General features: G+C 57.4%; 6 protein-coding genes across 6 annotated transcripts; 4 read left to right on the top strand and 2 right to left on the bottom strand.

Moving 5' to 3' along the window:
- Positions 1-88: 88 nt before the first annotated feature.
- Positions 89-3,212, top strand: TRAVEDRAFT_169694 (TPR-like protein; the record flags this gene model as incomplete). Its single annotated transcript, XM_008041609.1, has 9 exons — positions 89-527; positions 581-1,213; positions 1,264-1,501; positions 1,553-1,756; positions 1,810-1,935; positions 1,993-2,145; positions 2,202-2,321; positions 2,390-2,525; positions 2,591-3,212. The coding sequence occupies 9 exons, from the start codon at positions 89-91 to the stop codon at positions 2,798-2,800; spliced, it is 2,259 nt and encodes a 752-aa protein (XP_008039800.1). The 3' UTR covers positions 2,801-3,212.
- Positions 3,213-4,544: 1,332 nt separating this feature from the next.
- Positions 4,545-6,283, top strand: TRAVEDRAFT_65435 (Maf1-domain-containing protein; the record flags this gene model as incomplete). Its single annotated transcript, XM_008041608.1, has 2 exons — positions 4,545-4,574; positions 4,821-6,283. 2 exons carry the CDS (start codon positions 4,545-4,547, stop codon positions 5,925-5,927), a joined length of 1,137 nt encoding a protein of 378 aa, XP_008039799.1. The 3' UTR covers positions 5,928-6,283.
- A 1,103-nt stretch (positions 6,284-7,386) lies between these two features.
- TRAVEDRAFT_48747 (uncharacterized protein) lies at positions 7,387-7,890 on the top strand (the record flags this gene model as incomplete). Its single annotated transcript, XM_008041149.1, has 1 exon — positions 7,387-7,890. The coding sequence occupies one exon, from the start codon at positions 7,387-7,389 to the stop codon at positions 7,888-7,890; it is 504 nt and encodes a 167-aa protein (XP_008039340.1).
- Positions 7,891-8,196: 306 nt separating this feature from the next.
- TRAVEDRAFT_125282 (phosphate transporter) lies at positions 8,197-10,447 on the bottom strand (the record flags this gene model as incomplete). Its single annotated transcript, XM_008041607.1, has 9 exons — positions 8,197-8,440; positions 8,503-8,761; positions 8,826-9,081; positions 9,159-9,544; positions 9,606-9,836; positions 9,919-10,035; positions 10,092-10,150; positions 10,204-10,257; positions 10,311-10,447. The coding sequence occupies 9 exons, from the start codon at positions 10,445-10,447 to the stop codon at positions 8,197-8,199; spliced, it is 1,743 nt and encodes a 580-aa protein (XP_008039798.1).
- A 1,785-nt stretch (positions 10,448-12,232) lies between these two features.
- TRAVEDRAFT_48745 (uncharacterized protein) lies at positions 12,233-13,423 on the top strand (the record flags this gene model as incomplete). The annotated part of the gene is made up of 6 exons (XM_008041148.1): positions 12,233-12,253; positions 12,320-12,487; positions 12,556-12,634; positions 12,694-12,831; positions 12,905-13,113; positions 13,172-13,423. The coding sequence occupies 6 exons, from the start codon at positions 12,233-12,235 to the stop codon at positions 13,421-13,423; spliced, it is 867 nt and encodes a 288-aa protein (XP_008039339.1).
- A 1,282-nt stretch (positions 13,424-14,705) lies between these two features.
- Positions 14,706-16,723, bottom strand: TRAVEDRAFT_29711 (dihydrodipicolinate synthetase). Its single transcript, XM_008040972.1, has 6 exons — positions 16,541-16,723; positions 16,126-16,407; positions 15,346-16,072; positions 15,022-15,276; positions 14,884-14,961; positions 14,706-14,828 (listed from the first exon to the last, which is right to left on the bottom strand). Exons 1-3 carry the CDS (start codon positions 16,664-16,666, stop codon positions 15,536-15,538), a joined length of 945 nt encoding a protein of 314 aa, XP_008039163.1. The 5' UTR covers positions 16,667-16,723; the 3' UTR covers positions 14,706-14,828; positions 14,884-14,961; positions 15,022-15,276; positions 15,346-15,535.
- Between the last annotated feature and the right edge of the window lie 223 nt (positions 16,724-16,946).

Here is a 16,946-nt window from a genome sequence, read left to right as displayed (position 1 = left end):
GCTCCCTCATCTCGTCTGCACCATCGTTGGCTTTCGTGCTCATTGCGCGACGCAGCGTCCTTGAAGTCAACTCGAACGCGTCTTTTTAATGGCAGGTACTCCGCCACCAGTAGGAGGCTTTGCCATACCGCGGCTGCCTTCGCCATCCGGGTCCCGCGCCCGCCACTCCATCAACAACTCCTTCTCCTTCGGCCCGCAGTCTCTCGTCGACTCGCTCGCGGCAGCCAACACCAGTGGAGCATCGAACAACAGGCAGTCGTATCTCGACCCTAGCCGCTCCATCTTGCAGACTTCGCCCCGGCATTCTTCTCCGCGATTGCCAAGGCGGACAAAGACAAACGCGAGCAGGCATCCGCTCGCAAACGATACCACGGATGTATTTCAAGATGACGCGGATGATGAAGACGATGAGGAGGGACATGAGTGGGGGATTGTGGACCGGATGCGTCTGTGGCGGCACGACGCGCTCATGCAGCATCTATATGATTCCGCCGCGTTCTGGGGAGACAAGATCGTGAGCTGGACAAGTGCGTTAGCGGCGCCCCTCGCACTTCTAACCTCCTAACGACCCTCGTCACAGATGACCCAAACGACGCGTTCTGGCTCGCTCAGACCTACTTCCTCAAACACGAATACTCTCGCGCCGAGCGGCTCCTCACTCGCCCCTTCCCCACCACCCCGCCCCGCACAGGCCCTCTCGCGTCGGTGGCTAAAGGTACATTTCAGCCTCCGTTCGCCCCTGCGAATGTGAAGGGCAAAGGCCGCGAGATGCCTCCCCCAACCACCGGTGGTTTCCCCGACGCCGGCGAGTTAGCCCCGGGCGTGCAGCGGCTCCCTATGGGCCCGGGCGAGATGATCGACGTCGCTATACAGTACGAAGACGGCGTGTCGCGCCTCGTGGATATGAGTGTAGCTTGCCGATATCTTGCAGCGCAGTGTCAAATGCGGCAAGGCAAATGGAGCGACGCGCTGGAGATGCTCGGCGAGTCCAACCCCTTCAGAAATTCCGGAAAGGGTGGGCCCGACGCCCCGAACATGGACGGCGGTATCAAGATTGAAGCCTCAATGTGCAACCTGCGCGGGCTACTCATGCTCAAGCTGAACCGGGGCGACCAAGCAAAGAACTCTTTCATGGAAGCCCTGGCGCTCGACGTGAAGTGTTACGAAGCGTTCGAGCAGCTCGTGGACGGCGAGATGATGACACCCGAGGAAGGTAGTGTGATTTTGGCCAATGCGCGAGATCACAACTGATAAAGTATTCAGAATGGGAGTTTGTTCAGAACCTCGCATACCGCGAGCAAACCCCTGCGGACGCGGAGTTCATGAAGCTTATGTATCTATCCCGTCTACGCAAGTACAAGCATACAGACGACCAAGCCATTGTTCGCCGAAAACTAGTGGATGAGTGGGGTCTCGGAGACAACCCAGATGTGCTTTACAGCTTCGCGGATGCCTTATACACTCAGTTGAGATGGGCGGACTGCTATGCGGTCACCTCCAGGTACGGTCGCGCACTCTCCTTGTCAGACTTGCGTGAGCTGACCGCTCGTAGGATATTGTCGCTCGTGAGCATACACAAAGCGACGATACCTCTACACGTCGCGTGCATGTACCACATCAAGCACCTCAACTCCAAGCTCTTCCTCTTCGCGCACGACCTCGTCGAGAAAGAGCCGGAGAGTGCAACGAGCTGGTTCGCCGTCGGCATGTGGTACATGTGCGTCGAGAAGTTCCCAGAAGCGCGAACGTACTTCAGGTAGGCCTTTCCCCCTCCTTCACCAGGCAAACAGGTCTGAAGTTGCCCCGTAGCAAAACGTCGCTTATGGATCCGCGCTTCGCACCTGCTTGGATCGCGTTTGCGCATGCCTTCTCGATGGAAGGCGAGCACGATCATGCGGTGACCGCGTACTCGACATGCGCAAGACTCTATACCGGGTATGCACGTCTCGTGCCTACTCGCGCATGTACTCTAACACCGACATCGACCTGTAGTTCTCACCTACCGCTGATGTTCGTCGGTATGGAGCACATGATTCTCTCGAATCTGAAGCTCGCAGAAGAGGCCCTCCTGGCCGCGCACCACATGTGCGACTCGGACCCGCTCTTGTACAACGAGCGCGGCGTCATGGCGTTCATGAACGAGGAGTGCGTCATCTCCCCCCGCCGCATGCTGCCCATGTACTCACGCGCTCTCGCAACAGCTATGACAACGCAGTCAGATTCTTCGCGGAGGCGCTCGAGTTGGCGGACGTCGTGCAGACGTCCCAGGTCGCCTGGATCCCCACCTTCATCAACTTCGGCACCGCGCTGCGCAGAATCGGGTATGCCCACGCGGCCAAACGCTTCCCCGCATACGGGACGGAACGACTGATCGTCATTGCTTCTGCAGCCGTTTGGATGATGCCCGAGACGCGTACCTCCGCGTGCTCCTCATCGACTACCGACACGTCGCCGCGTTGTCCTTCGTAGGCCTGACCGAGCACCTGCTCGGAAACTTAGGAGAAGCGATCGTCAGATACCACGAAGTACGTCTCCGCATTTCCACCTTCCGGCTCCTTCTCTGTCGTGCACTCCCCTGACGCCCGTACAGGCACTAAGCATCGACCCCATCAACGGCTACGTGCTCGAGCTGCTCGAGCTCGCCCTCGAGTCCAGCGCGGATATGGGCGTCTTCGGCGTCTTAGGCCCCGCCCCGGGCAGTGAAGCGAGCTGGGAGCAGAAGATGCGCGAGCACCGGGATGCGAAGGGCAAGCAGGTGGCGCAGACCGCCGTGGCTGGGGACGACGAGATGAGCCTGTGATTGGGTGCGCATACGTCTTGAAGTTGTAGCGGCGGCGGGAGGCTGGTGTCGAAATGTTGTACGCATACAATACAGCGCAGCCTATCGGACGGGGAATGCGATGTTGAATCCTCGATGTATTCGCTATTCGAGGACGGCTTTCCGCATACTGTCGTGCCAGTAACGGGGTGTCTCGCCCTCCGCCACTGGCCAGCTGCCTTCGTAGCCCCATGCGTACCCCAGGCTCTTCCCACCCATGCCCGCTTGCGGTCTCCAGAATGCAGGCTGTATGGCGGGCTTCGGGTGGGACTTGCCCCTCCTGCGGCTGCGCTTTCGCACATCCGGGGACGAGACTGGGGCCTCTGCTGTGATGATCGGGCAAGTTGTTGCTTTGTGTTGATGAGGAGATGGCTTGACGGGGAGGGTAGGGTCGATCGAGGCGGGATGTGGAGGCTTGGGGCTGGGTTTCGATACTTCGAGCAGGAAGAGGCGAGCCTCAGGGGACGGTATTCGCGCGCTCACGGTCTTGAGCTTCTTACTCGCATTCGGCAAAGGCTGGTGGGTCGGCCAGTATGAGAGCATGTGTGCGCGGAGCATTCTGGTACTCACGCAGCATGGCTTGCGAGACTGGTCCATGACCCAGTCGAAGTCTACCGCGACCTCGCGTGCACGCGCTGCTCTCTGCTTTGCTTCTGCCTTGGTATCTGCAGCTTGGGGAGGCACGGATCTACATATGTATATCAGAACTGTGCTCCACGGTCAGTCAGGAGTTGATCCACGCACATTATAACGCGCGGTGCTTTCGGTGCCAGTAGGATAGGTTTAGGCTGCGCCATTCCTGACAATAAGCGAAATGCTTGAACACGATTTCATGAGTTCACCTGAGGATATGCGAAAGTAAATGTGCTTGAGACGTACGGACTGCAACAGGCTGCGCGGGGTGCTCCTCTTTCGTCTCCTCGACCTTGCGGCGTTTCTTCTTGCGAGACGCGCCATCCTCTTCCGCCTCCGCCTCCACCTCCGTGTGTATGCTTGAAGGAAGCACGTCCTCGATAGACCGCTTCAGGATGTTTTCCAGCCTCGCGAGCATCTCTGCACGCTCTGGGTGCATTGACGCGTCCAAGGGTTCCCGGTCGTCATCATCCTCTTCTCGCAGAGCGGCCCTGGACACAACAATAGTCTGGTCGGTGAGAACGTATGGATTAGCGTGCTTCGGTATCATGGTTGGCGCGTAGGCTATAGCGGCAGGTGGACGGAGATTTCAAGAAGTCGATCGCGACTCGCGAGCCTCGAGGCGATCGCACGTTTGAGCGCCCGCTGAACGTGCAAGCGCCCATAGAACCACCTTGGCTACGCGATCGAATCCCACAGTGGACAGATTCGAATGCTTATTTGCTTATCTGTCGACTGGTGCCCGACGGGATGCTTATATGCGCTCGAATAAATCCAGTTGCTGGCGTGAAGCAGCGAAGTACGACAATAAGCGTATAGATACATCAGTTAAAACGGGACACAAAGCGACTATGGGCTTAATAGCGCTCATGTCTGCTCATGTGTTGTGCGCATCGGACATGCATGACTTCTGCAACTGTGCAGATAGGGGCGAGTCTATAGATACTGCCCGCTTCGTGGGTCTCCTAGGTGAATAGACAACAGGTAGCTGTATTGTCAGAAGTACACGCGCACGCCGAGATGAACGTGCGAGTCGAAGGGGGACGAGCGGCGGAAGGCACGGTGGTCGGAGAAAGCCAAACGGGGCCCAAACATGACGTGCAAGTTCCCGCGCGGCGTTCCCGTAAGAGAGCACGCCTCTCACCCCTCCCGCCATCATCCCGCCAGCTCCCCGCCGCCCACGACCGCCGCAGCGAGGACAAGCCCTCCAGCAGGCCTGTCAGCGCCCCTATCAGTGACCTACCTCTATCTTCCTGCAGTGTCTCGTCCAAACGCACCCTCCGAGGCCGCCCTTTGTCACCTGGCCTGCCGCAGTCCGCACTTCCCCCTGCAGCCTATACTCCCTGCAGCCCCTACCGCCACCCTATAGGCACCTCAACCCTCCTCGGCCGCATACCACCACCTCAGCTACCCCCGACACAACCCCAGCAACATGAAGTACATCGAGATGACCGAGCTGTCCCGCCTCGCCCAGGCGCTGACCCACGAGGGCCCCGAGTGCTCCGTGCACACGCGCATAGAGGCGTACAGCTGCAAGAACATCAAGCGCGACAAGAAGCTCTTCCGCTCGCTCGAGTCCGCGTACGCCGACGAGGTCTCGCACTCGCCCCCGCTCCCCTCCGACATGGCGCTCGACCGGGAGTCCGAGATGACGCCCTTCGGACCTATGCAGGAGAGCCAGTCGCGGAAGACGCTCTACACGCTTATCGCGACGCTCAACGTCGCCTTCCCGGACCACGAGTTCTCCGACGTCCGGCCTTACCACTTTAATCGCGAGGAGAGCGGCGCGAGCGTCCTCAACGCGCTTAGCACGACGTTGGTCTCACCTCAACGGTCCGGGCTGCATGCGCCCCGTACGTACTCCTCTTACCCACCATCGTCGTCGGATATCTTCCCCTCCTCTGTACCGACATCCTCGTCGCCGCTCGACTTCTACATCCGTCCAAGTCCTCGCGCGCCGTCCAAAGCTCAGTCAGGCACCCACCCGACCCTATACGGCGCGCTCGACAAGGCAATACAACTCGCCGACTGCGAGGTGTACTCGTACACACCCGACATCGAGTTCGACCCTCACGCGAACGATGAAGACGACGAGGACGACGTCCCTGCAGGCGAAGAGTCCGACGACGACGACGGTGTGCAGTTTCAGTTTGACGACTACGACGTCGACGAGGCGCCTGCACGGCGGAGGAGTACTGGCTCGAGCGATGAAACCGGAGGGATTATGCGCGGGCGGCCTATACGGCGGCGTGGCGCGCTGCTCTGGAGCTCGCACTGGTTCTTCTTGAACCGGAAGCTGAAGCGCATCCTGTTCATCTCCGTGTGGGCACGGTCGAAGGGCGTCTCATCGTGGACGGGAGAGGACTTCGCCTACGGTTCGCCGGAGAAGGTCTCGAGCGAGCGCTTCCTAGGATGGGAGGGCGCAATCGGAGCCGGGGCGCGAGCGATGGGCCTGAGTGCGAGTGCGAACCTGTGAGCACCCGCATGTACCGACGCGAGACGAGATACTGCCATGGTACGTACATCGCTGCGACGCGAACATCTTCGTGGCTGAACTGTGTGCTCAGCGAATACGACGGTTTCGCTTATGCCACAGCTACGTATGCCCTACATCTCCTGCTTGCCACGCTTCGTGGACGATATTCCCTTTTCTTCCTTCCGGTCTGTGTATATTTTGAGCCTTATCGTCTGTATATCATATTATTGTGGACCTTTAACAGCCTACCTTATGTATTGGGGAACGATGTTGAGCGTCTCATGTTCCTGTAGTCTCTTCTACCCATAGGTATGACCAGAACGTTGGTCGTTATGCGAATCTACTGTCTTCCTGAGCCTTCCATGAAGAGACTCTAGTGGTGGGCAAAGGAGCACGATAAGAGGGGAGTGGGTGCGTAAAGGGGAGACGTTCTGGAGGTGGCACGGCGGAGAGGAAGTGGTTGCTGAACAAGTCTGACTCACCTGGCGGAGATCTAGTCGTCAGCGCTCAAGATGCGCAGGATGACTCCAACTCTCACAGCACGAGGGTATCGCAGTCTCTCCGTATGTTGTCTCTGTAGCCTGGATCACAGCACCTAGAAAATGGGGACAATGCGACCACGAGACACACGGCCAAGAGACTCAGAGATGGAAAGTGACCGCCCGTGCACGCTCAGAGCAGAGGTGTCACTCAAAGAAATGCCTGTTTAAGATATAGCGCAATGCGTTACCTGTGTACTCAAGAGATATGAGTGCGAATAAACCAAGAAATTGAGTATGAGCGCACCGCGACACTATGGCGGTCTACGTGCGTACTTGTGAGAGTATCATCGGCTCATGCGTAGCATAAGCTGAGGCCGCAGTCCCTTCAGTGAGCGTTCATTGTGAATTATTATTGAGAGGGAGGACTATAACAGTTTCGAGCGGCGGCTGACACTTCAAGTTGAGCTGGACCGTACGACGATATCGATGACATAGAGACAGAGTAACCAAGGCTGTGACTTTACTCCGCGTCTTTGACGGCTGTCGTCGATACCAGAGGTGCTCTTCATTCCTAGATGACCCGAAGACCACATCGACTTCGCCCATGACTGCGATGAGCTAAAGTTCAAGCGTTGCCAGAGACGTTCTTGTGTGTAGAAAAGGCCCAAAGGTTGCACACAGCGCGCACAGAGCACCATAGTGATGGTGGGGGGAAGAGAGAAAGAGAGAAGGAGACGAGCATCGATATCCGATGTAAATTTGAGATGTGAAGTCGATGTGAAGTGATCCCATTCCTTCTACACCTGCTTTATCCGGACGCCGGCGTAGCGTTTTGCCTTACGTATTTGTTTGGCAAAAGCTTCTGGACCAAACAACGCCTCGCAAGCTAGGGCGCTTGTTCGACTCCAGCTTCCTGCAACGCCATCATCCCAATCCTCTAGCTTGCGCGACGCGACTCCCCGCATGCGGCCGCGACGATGAGCTTGCCAACGACATTGTCTGCGGACCTCCCGGTGGCATCGACGCTGTCCAACGAGCCACCAATCGTCCAGTTCGCCCGTGCAGCCGGCCATGTCCTTGCGATCTCCTTCTCGTACCTCTCGCGCGCCTCCGCTACGCTTGCGCGCCTTTCGTTCTCCCCTCTCTCACTGGTCTACAGTCCCATCATATACCTGCTGTCCCCAGTAATCGTGCTGTCGCAAGTTCTCCTCCAGGTCTTCGTCTTTTCCCCATACAACATCGTCCTCTCTATCGCCCGCAACGTATACCCCATCTATGTGTTCGTCGGCGTAGCGTGCATATGCGCAGCGTTCTTCGGTTACACCGCTCGCATGGTCTCGATAGCTCTGACCTATGTCATATTCCCGCCACGACCTCCCAAGACTTCCTCCCAGGATCCATTTCCCGAGAAGGAGGCCCCTACGAGTTCCCCTCCCAAGACGCGTCTGAGGAAGCGCGTGTCCATCAAGGAAGAGCGATAGCGATTCTTCTGCTGGGGAATATCCTTGTATTGATATGTACACGGTGAGCGCAATTGTACAACCTCAGCAGTTGAGCCCTATATTCAATGCGATCTCTGAAGACCATCGGTTGAGCTCAGGTGTAATAACATCCTTTTTCGCCCCAGGGCAGCGCACCAATGCACACCATCTGCCCGGCTTCGGCTGCGGTTCACTCTCCCAAGCCCCTTGGCACAGGATCTCTACCCCGCTTCAGCGCACAAGGTATGTGGTCACATGCATCGATGCCCCAGCAGATATAACCTAGTCTCCCTCGCTAGATAGCATTCACCGAGAGTCATCACCCTCTCGCGTGCATACCATGCCTTCGGCGTCGGCTTCCCTGTACGCAGTTCCTAGAGTGTATACAGTCAGTACAGCATAGGGAGTCGATAGCCTGAGGACACACGCACCTTCAATGAAGCCCTCTTGTTTCTCGTTCGAGAGATCTTCAAGGGTGCGCTGTTTTCCTTCCTTGAGGACGAGTGTCGCCAGTGCCCCAGTAAGCATGAAGAACGCAAATATTTCCAATCTACGGCGATGCGGAACATCAGCGACCGCACCGCTCGGCCCCGCGGAAGGCGAAGGACATACAGGTGTGGCACGAATGCGTTCTCGCCTCCGATATTGACCAGCTTCCCGAACCCGACCTGCGACACGACCGCGCCGAGCTTGCCGCTCGCCGCTGCAATGCCGAACGCGGTCGACCGGTAGCGTGTCGGGAACGACTCGCCCGGAAAGACGGACACGGTCGAGTTGGGCCCGAAGTTCGAGAAGTAGTTGGTGAGGCAGTAGAGGAACACGAAGACCTTGCGCCTCGCGGACGTCGCGGTAAGTATCTCGTATGCGAAACCTGAGCGAGGTTGCATCATTAGTTCACGCGCGACAGGCACAGAGGAAGCCCAAGTATCGCGCACCCATGATGATGTAGAGGATGGTGAGCATGACGAAGCCAAGGAGTTGAATCGGCTTGCGCCCCCAGGAGTCGACGACGAGGAACGCCGTCCATGCCCCGGGGATCAGACCCGCGACGATGAGGATCATGTTCCCGACGGAGATGTTCTTGAGGTTCTCGTACACCGCCGCTGTCCCCGTCACGCCCGCGCTGGGAGTGCCGAATCCGATGGCCTGGAGGATGATCGCCGTGTTCAGCCCAAGCCCGTAGAACGCGACCTGCAATGCCGACCTCTCATCAGCCCAGGTGCGTTCCTCATATCCGCGTTTCGCGAAATCGAAGGACAGGTGCTCACGTCAATCGCGAACCAACAGTAGCACATCGCAACGAACGGGACCAAGTTCTCCCTCTTCGAGAAGTACCGCGCAAAGTCCCTCCTCGTCGCCCGCGGCGCACGCACCCGTTCCCCCCTCGCGTCCATCCTGCCGGCCCTACCCGTCCCGGCCGCAAGGATCCTGTCCACGTCCCGCACCGCCCGGCGCACGTTGCGCTCGACGTCCATCGTGAACCGCGGCGTCTCGGGGATCGTCAGCCGGAAGTAGAGCGCGACCGCGCCGGGCACGCAGCCGAGCCCGATGAGCAGGCGCCACATGTAGTCGACGTGCGCGAAGACGACCGGGTCGTCCGCGAGGAGCGTGTCTTTGTACGCTACGATGATCACGAACGCCACCAGTGCGGCCGCTGCGTAACGTGTTTCCCCCATCAGGAATGCGACGAGGTTGCGGGGGGATAGGTCACGCACCGAGCTGGCCCCATCCTTGGTTCGCCCCCACTGCGATCATGAGGCGCCCGCGGATGCGCGTCGAGGCGAACTCGGCGGGGATGACGGAGGAGAGCGGATAGTCACCGCCGATGCCGACGCCCATGACGAACCGCCAGACGACGAGCACACCGATGATGTTCGCGGCGTGTGCCTCCCCAGCGAGCGCTTGGCCGAAGGACGCGACGATCATGAGCATCAGCTCATACCCGTCTTCAGGTTCGTATCGAACATGTTGTCAGCGGTCGCCCCCAATGCAAATAAAGAATGTGAAGCAAGGGGGACGGATACTTACAGATACGCTTGCGCCCATAGACGTCCCCGAGCCAGCCAAATACGAGTTGCCCGAACACGGTACCAACCGGGGTGGCGACCTTCAGCCCCAGGTCCTGGTTTGCGCTCAGCTTGTGGCCTAGGTATGCATGTTCGTTCTATCAGGGCACGCTTGTCAGACAACTGAGCACTGACCATGACCGTAGACATATCCTAACATGACGGACGCTATATTGATGGCGAAAATGTCGTATCTGCGAAGCACACGACCGTCAGAAGATGCTTCAGAAAGGACGTCTGTGCCTACGCGTCCGTGAAGAACCCGGCACCAGCCACCAGGCATACTCGGACGTGGAACCAACTGGGGGCGTCGCGGTCAGTAGAGTCCAGTGAGACGGAGGGTATACGCCGCACGAGAATCTCGCGCTGTCAATCTCCGCAAGCGTCGCCCGCCGTTTCTCATTGAGCGTGTCGAGGCTTGCGCTGTCGTCAACAGAGCGGGCGTCGTCTAGTGCGTTTCTCCCTACTGCTTCCTGGTCCTTGGGAGTCATCGCTGGTCGTGTTCCTAGGCTGAGGCGAGGTTCCACCAACGAGACTTCTCCCTTTCGCCGCTCGCTTTATGGGAGCCATATGGGAGCCAGACGAGGTTCAGAAGCAGCGGAATGCTCGCTTCTCCCCCCAAGCACGAGACGAGGGCAGATCGAAATCAAGCAGCAGAACGGCCATACATACACTTGAAGCCCCGCCAGTGCCTAGCACGTTCGCTGCGTCGCGCAATCGCACTGGCGCTCCGGGCAGAGGCAGGCTTCGTGGCGCACGATGTCCAAGGAGGACAGCTAAGCAGAAGCACAGAGGCCAGGCGTGGGTTCCGAGAGCCAAAGTTACAGCGCGGGGCCAGATGGGAGGCGGAGAAGAAGCATGAAGCTAGAACCTAGTTGGCCGGAAGAAGGGCCGTAGTGCGAATGACGATAAGTGGTTGAGTGCGTCTTCTCTCTGCCAAGATGGCGACCATACCATCGGGAAAAACGTGGCGCAGTCCAGTGGATGTATTTACACCGCAGAAGTTTTGTTGATCATCGCTCCGATGGACAACGGCTAGGACACGGAATGTCAGTCCGATAAGACTAGCACTGGGGCTACCTGCTCGGAGGTTAACTTGGAAGAGGACCCGGCGCATGGCAGTCAAGACTACGTGGCATAGATGTGGACATGGTTCGGGTACGTATCGTCTGACTGTCTTCTGCACAGCTCTTGTTGACGTACCGAGTCTCTAGAGGCTATCGCGATACGTGCTGTACACGGTGTGAGAACACATTATTTCAACAACATCATCGATTCTTTAGCGCATGCTTGGAAAGAAAGGTGTTAGCGTTTTGATTGACGGTTCTAAGACGGAGGGCTGGGGATAGCTCGCCAGGCTTGTACTTGAAGTAAGGCTCTTTTCCAACTTCGGAATCACCAGATGCATTGATCCATATCACTCATAAGTCTGATAGCGTTCCAGCCTTGAGCTTGGAAGTACTACGGTCCGTTGCACAAAGCGCGCTTAGGGCAAGGTGGATAGAAGTGACGGTCAGCAGGACCAGCCTCTGCGTGAAGTTGAGTTCAGGCTATAATTGGACACAACATCCGGGCTCTAGCTATACACGAGTAAGTCGCTTTAAAGATTCAGACCACTTTTTGACGGCCGTCCGTATCGCCCGTTTCTCTTAATTCAAAATTCAGAAGCACAGGCTCAAACTTCCATGTGAAGCATCATATGGTGATTTCTCGCGCTCGGCTCGAGCTCTTTGTCAAAAGAGGGGGCCTATCCAACGCCTCCATCGAGCCCGAACATTTGGGTGCGATGGCGACTATATTTGTCAGGTCAGCAGTCATTGCGATTCTGCCCCAGCTGATAATTGCATCACTAAAGTCTTTTGACAGGGGCACGAACGTTAACGTGTCTTCTAATATCTGATCCCCAACACAACTGAGGCAGCGTCTGACCGCCGCACTTGGCTACTCATCGCACGGTTGGCCACTTGACTACACACCGGCTATTCCCATGCTCGATGTGGGGCCTATATCTTGCCCCATTCTCCACGGAGTCGCGCACCCACGCTCACAATGCAGGACCTCTTTTTACTACGGATACAGGCAAGTACTATTATCTATATGAATGCTGTATATTCGATAACTTTGCTTGGCAGCTCATTTCTATCATTGCAGAAGTCCTATTCTTCGGAGCCTTCTGCATCCTATATCCCATTGCGTTATGGATCTTGGTACATCGGCAGCACCGCAGAAGGCGACCGCGTTACCCGACCATCTGGTTGAGCGCGATCGTTACTGTCATGTTCCTCTGCGCTGGCACGGTACGCTTTTTTCATCTCTGCTCGGGATACTTCACGAACCAAAGTTTGAGCGGCTGCATTGTTTAGTACCTCGTACTGGACTTCCGTCCCATCATGTTGGCGTTCGTTGATCACAGCACGACTCCCGGTGGGCCTACGGCTTATTTCAACAATCCGGGGGCCGGGGACGCCCCGTTCCTGTGTGTCTCCGCTGCCATTTTTGCCTTTTTGACCCTCCTCGGAGACGGATTCATGGTCAGCGCCTGGCAGCTCCATCTATACAGGAATATGGCCAGCCGACTAATGCTGATTGTCTCGAACAGGCGTACCGGGTGTTCATAGTATGGGGCGGTGGGTATATATCTCTCGTCTTGCCTGGCCTCCTAGTCATCGGTGACCTGGGTGAGCGTTCTTTTGGCAGCCCTCGCATTTTAGTGTTTATTGAATGCTACCTCGTGTAGTCACCACCGTTCTATTTGGCAAGGCGCTGTTGGAAGGCGGTCCACCGACCTCTTCGGATGTTGTGTTCACCTCAGGAGCTCGTTCGCCTTTGATTGCGTACTTTTTGATGACTCTCTTCACAAACTTTGGCACAACATGTGAGTGAGGCTGTTTCCTCGGAGTAAGCCTGCCCGTTGGTTTCATCGCTTACCTTTCAGCATACTTGCACAGCCCTATTACTCGGCCGTCTTTATTGGCATGATAAACGAGCCAGAAGACATCTCTCGGAAAATTTGTATGACACCGTGCCCTGGCGCGTGATGAAGACTATCGTACAGTCGCAAGCCGTCTACTCCGTCGGGCTGATCTTCAACCTCGTCACGTTTTTGGCCAACTCCAATTTGGTGCTCGTCACCAACGCCATCCTTCCCCCGCTCATCGTGCGCATGCCTCCACTAGTCTGTACCTGCCGCTGTTGACAAACCGATCATTTCTTAGGGTATATCGTTCACGCTCATCATCGCCCGCATCGGCCTCAGTGAAGCGCTAGGGGTACCGATGCACGAAAGCACCGCGGTTTCTGGCCCCATGCACTTCATCGACGCCGCGCACGCATCATCTCCTATGGCCATTGACATGTTCATTTCGCAGTCAAGTGGCAGCGAGGACATGGCGGAGGCGAGCCGGACGAAGCCACCTACCAATGCACAACTGAACGGAAGCATTATTAGGACCGACGACATCGCTTAGGTGCGCACCGTTCGTGAGCTTCCTACTAGTATGCCAATCTCAGATCCTTTTCCATGACAGGCGCGCAGGCTACCACAAATTGCGTCCATTGCGGGCGTATATGGGAAACTCGGATAGGTTTCGCTCTTCTTCTGTGTCACTACTACTACCCAGAGCGAGCGGGGATTATCACAACCAACTCACAGCTTTACTTCACCATGCCAGTTGGGCTGAACTCGTTTCCTAGAACCTCTCGGTGTTTGTGTGTCTGTGAAAGGCAGGTCAGCTTTCGTAGTCTCCGCATACCTCCCCTCCATCCTCGGTGTAACCGAATTCGCAGTGAACGGGGTTTCCTATCTGCATGTGGGCCGTACGCCATCGTATCCATTGCGTGGCACTCTGCGTAGGGCAAGCTATGTCAACGCGACATTAGCGATGCTGTGAAGCCGACCGTCTAACCTGGCCTTTTTATCGAAAGAGGAAGGAAGGGCAATGACAGGAGCTGCGGCTGAGGCTGGCGAACTCAGAAGTGAAGCCCCGGGGCCTATTGACGCGCGAAAACAACCAATGAACTCAAAACGCTATGCTGGACGGCAAATACGTAGCTGGACGGCTTGGTCTCTTTTCCAAAGGACCCACTTGGACGAACGAAAAACGGCGGGATGTGGAGGAAGCTGTGGCTAAGTACGCGTACGGGCCGTCCCGTCAAGCCGGCCGCAAGCGTTTGTTATAGACGTTCGTACTCGAGCTCAAGGATAGTACCTATGAAACTAACGAGAATGATGAGCTGGGGTCTAGGATGGGTTTACTGCCTGATTTATGATGTGCTCACCAAAACATATACCGTTCAGGTTTTTGCCATGGTGCGTATGCGGCCGCTGCCACGCTCATAGCTTTTAGGGTGTGAAACACGTCCTGTCTCTCTGAAGTCGTAAATGCGGATGTGGCGCGACATGTACTGGCCACATTACATATCGCCGCCCTGTTGCAAGATCTGCATACGAGTAGCAGCGCTGTGTATGGTACGACCGCCATGGCGGTATGCCGATGCCGGAGCGCTAGCAGCGCTCCTGTGCTTCCATGCAGGTCCTGGACAACCGTTCGAAGGGAGTCTCGTGCACAAGCAGAGGATTTCAGATGCACATGGACGTCATTGCCAGCCCCGAAGTTCGACCATGGTGGTGGCAGGGAGAAGAGGATGCATTGGGTGGCCGGGCAATATCACATGCGCGCTAAGCGTCCCCATGATCGCGAGACATCATCAACCTGGGGACGGGCGCGCGCCGTCGTGCCTTCTCCTCCCGCGCTCACCACCTGCTATATAACCGCACCACCTCTTCTGCTGTGCCCGGCCAACCCGCCCGTCTGAACGCCCGCCACACCGCCAAAAGCCGCCATGTCTGACATCAAGATTGAAGGGTTCAAGGTGTGTCCTCCGGGATTGTTGTGAAGTCCGCCCGAGCTTACGCGTGGTCCCGAAGTCCTCCGAGATCCTCGCGGCCCTCGCGCAGGTGTTCGAGAGCTACAGCGACGAGGAGAAGAAGTCGCAGATCAAGAAAGCGAGTTCTCTCTGCACCCTGTATCCCCCGGGGCCAAATCCTGACGGTGCCCCCTCGTAGGTGAACGGCGTCTTCGAGATGCGCGTGAAGAACGCAGAGGGCGTGGAGGGCGTCTGGACGATCGACCTCAAGCAGACGGGCACCGTCTACAAGGGCGCCCCTAAGCAGAAGGCGAACGTGACCATCCTCCTCTCGGACGACACCTTCCAGCAGCTCGCGGAGGGCAAGCTCGACGGCCAGAAGGCGTTCATGACCGGCAAGCTCAAGACGAAGGGCAACATGATGTTCGCCACGAAGCTCGACGGCATCCTGAAGGTGCGTGGCCCCCCGTCTCCCCCCGTGCTTACGCGAGCGTGCTTGTGCGTGAGCTGATGATGCGCCCAGGCTGCGAAGACGAAGGCGAAGCTCTGATCTGCGCGGGCCTCGCTATCTTGTCGTTCGCTATCCGTATCCCATTGCATAATTCTCTGTATTCTGGACATAGCTGTCTACCTAGTTACTGTACATACGCTTTGACTGCCCCAAACCCAACACCGCCCGCCACCCACCTGGCGCGAACGGCACGACAGGCGGTTTACAAACTCTTCTCAAGCGCGATCAGCTCTTCCAGCTTCGCAGATGCAGCCGCGCCCGCCGCCTCCAGGTCCCGGGGCGTCAGCGGCGCCCGAACATTCGTGTTCCCGTATCCGAAGTGCTTGGAGACGATCGCCTTGATCCCTGCAATGCTCCCCAGCTTCTGCAGCTCCCAGTCCGCCTGGCCCAACAGCGCCTGCAGCTTCTCCGCCTCCTCCAGCTTGTCGGCTTTCCAGAGCTTGTATAGCTCGGCGTGGGCCTTGGGCGCAACGTTCGGTAGGGCTCCGATCACGCCTGCGCTGCCGGAGAGGAGGCCCTGCAAGAAGACGGCGGAGGATCCGGGGAAGGTCGCGAACTTGGACGCGGGGAGCGTGGAGGTGAGTCGGTGCAGCTTGCCGACGTCGGCGCAGGAGAGCTTCACGCCAACGATGTTCGGGTGAAGTCCGAGCTCGCCGATGATGTCCGAGTCGAGATTGAGGCCCGCGGTCACAACGGGGAAGTTGTAGACCATCGTAGGGATGGGCGAAGCGTCCGCCACCTGCACTTCTCGTCAGGGATCCGGGGTCGTAACATATTGGCATGTTTACTCACGTCTCTGTGAAACTTCAGGATACGCTCTTTCGTCATCTGTGGCGGCCAAACACCCGGGGTGAGCACGAGCGCGTGGCTCGCGCCCGCTGCCTTCGCGTCCGCGCAGAGCTTCTTGGTCTCTTTCGTGGATTGCCCGCCGGTGCCGGCGATGACGAGCACGTTCTCGAACCCGTTCTCGTTCAGTGTCTCGCGCGCGGAGCGAATCGTGAGCGAACGCTCGTCGTGCGAGAGGTGTTGGGCCTCGCCATTGCTGCCCTGCACCAGAATGCCTGTGACGCCGCCCTGTAATGCAATAAGCGAAACAGCTCAGATGATTCTATAGACGGCCCCGAGCTAGACGTCGTGCACGTGAAGCATCTTACCGAGGACTCTTTCGCCCTCGGGGTGCGCGGATACCGACACAGTTTACACGTACCTTGGCGAGACGGAGAACATGGGCTTTGATGGCAGGAAGGTCAAGTTCCTCATCCTCATCGAAGAAGATAACAGCAGGAACATAGACACCCGGGGGCGGAGGAGTACTGTTGGCAGTAGAGCTCATGTTGCGACCAGTAGTGCCTAGAGCAGTTGGGCAGAGCAGTTACACAGGTAGGCCCGAGGACAAGGGCGGATACACGACCAAGTATAAGAGCAAGAGAGCTATCGCACAAATCGCATCGCGGTCGCGCGGTCCGCGATTAAACCAGGGGAGTCACCAGATGGTCGGGGTGCCGCCAGAATAACGCGATCCTCAAGTCTACTGAGAAGAAGTTCCATGAGAGAAACAAACAGCAGAGGCACTGCAAGAGTTCCCAGGATGTTTATAACCCAGTGAAACAGAA

The sequence above is a fragment of the Trametes versicolor genome (genome assembly GCF_000271585.1).
Source record: "Trametes versicolor FP-101664 SS1 unplaced genomic scaffold TRAVEscaffold_7, whole genome shotgun sequence".
NCBI lineage: Eukaryota > Fungi > Basidiomycota > Agaricomycetes > Polyporales > Polyporaceae > Trametes > Trametes versicolor.
Note: the sequence above shows the minus strand (reverse complement) of the source record. Positions and strands in the feature narration are given on the sequence as shown.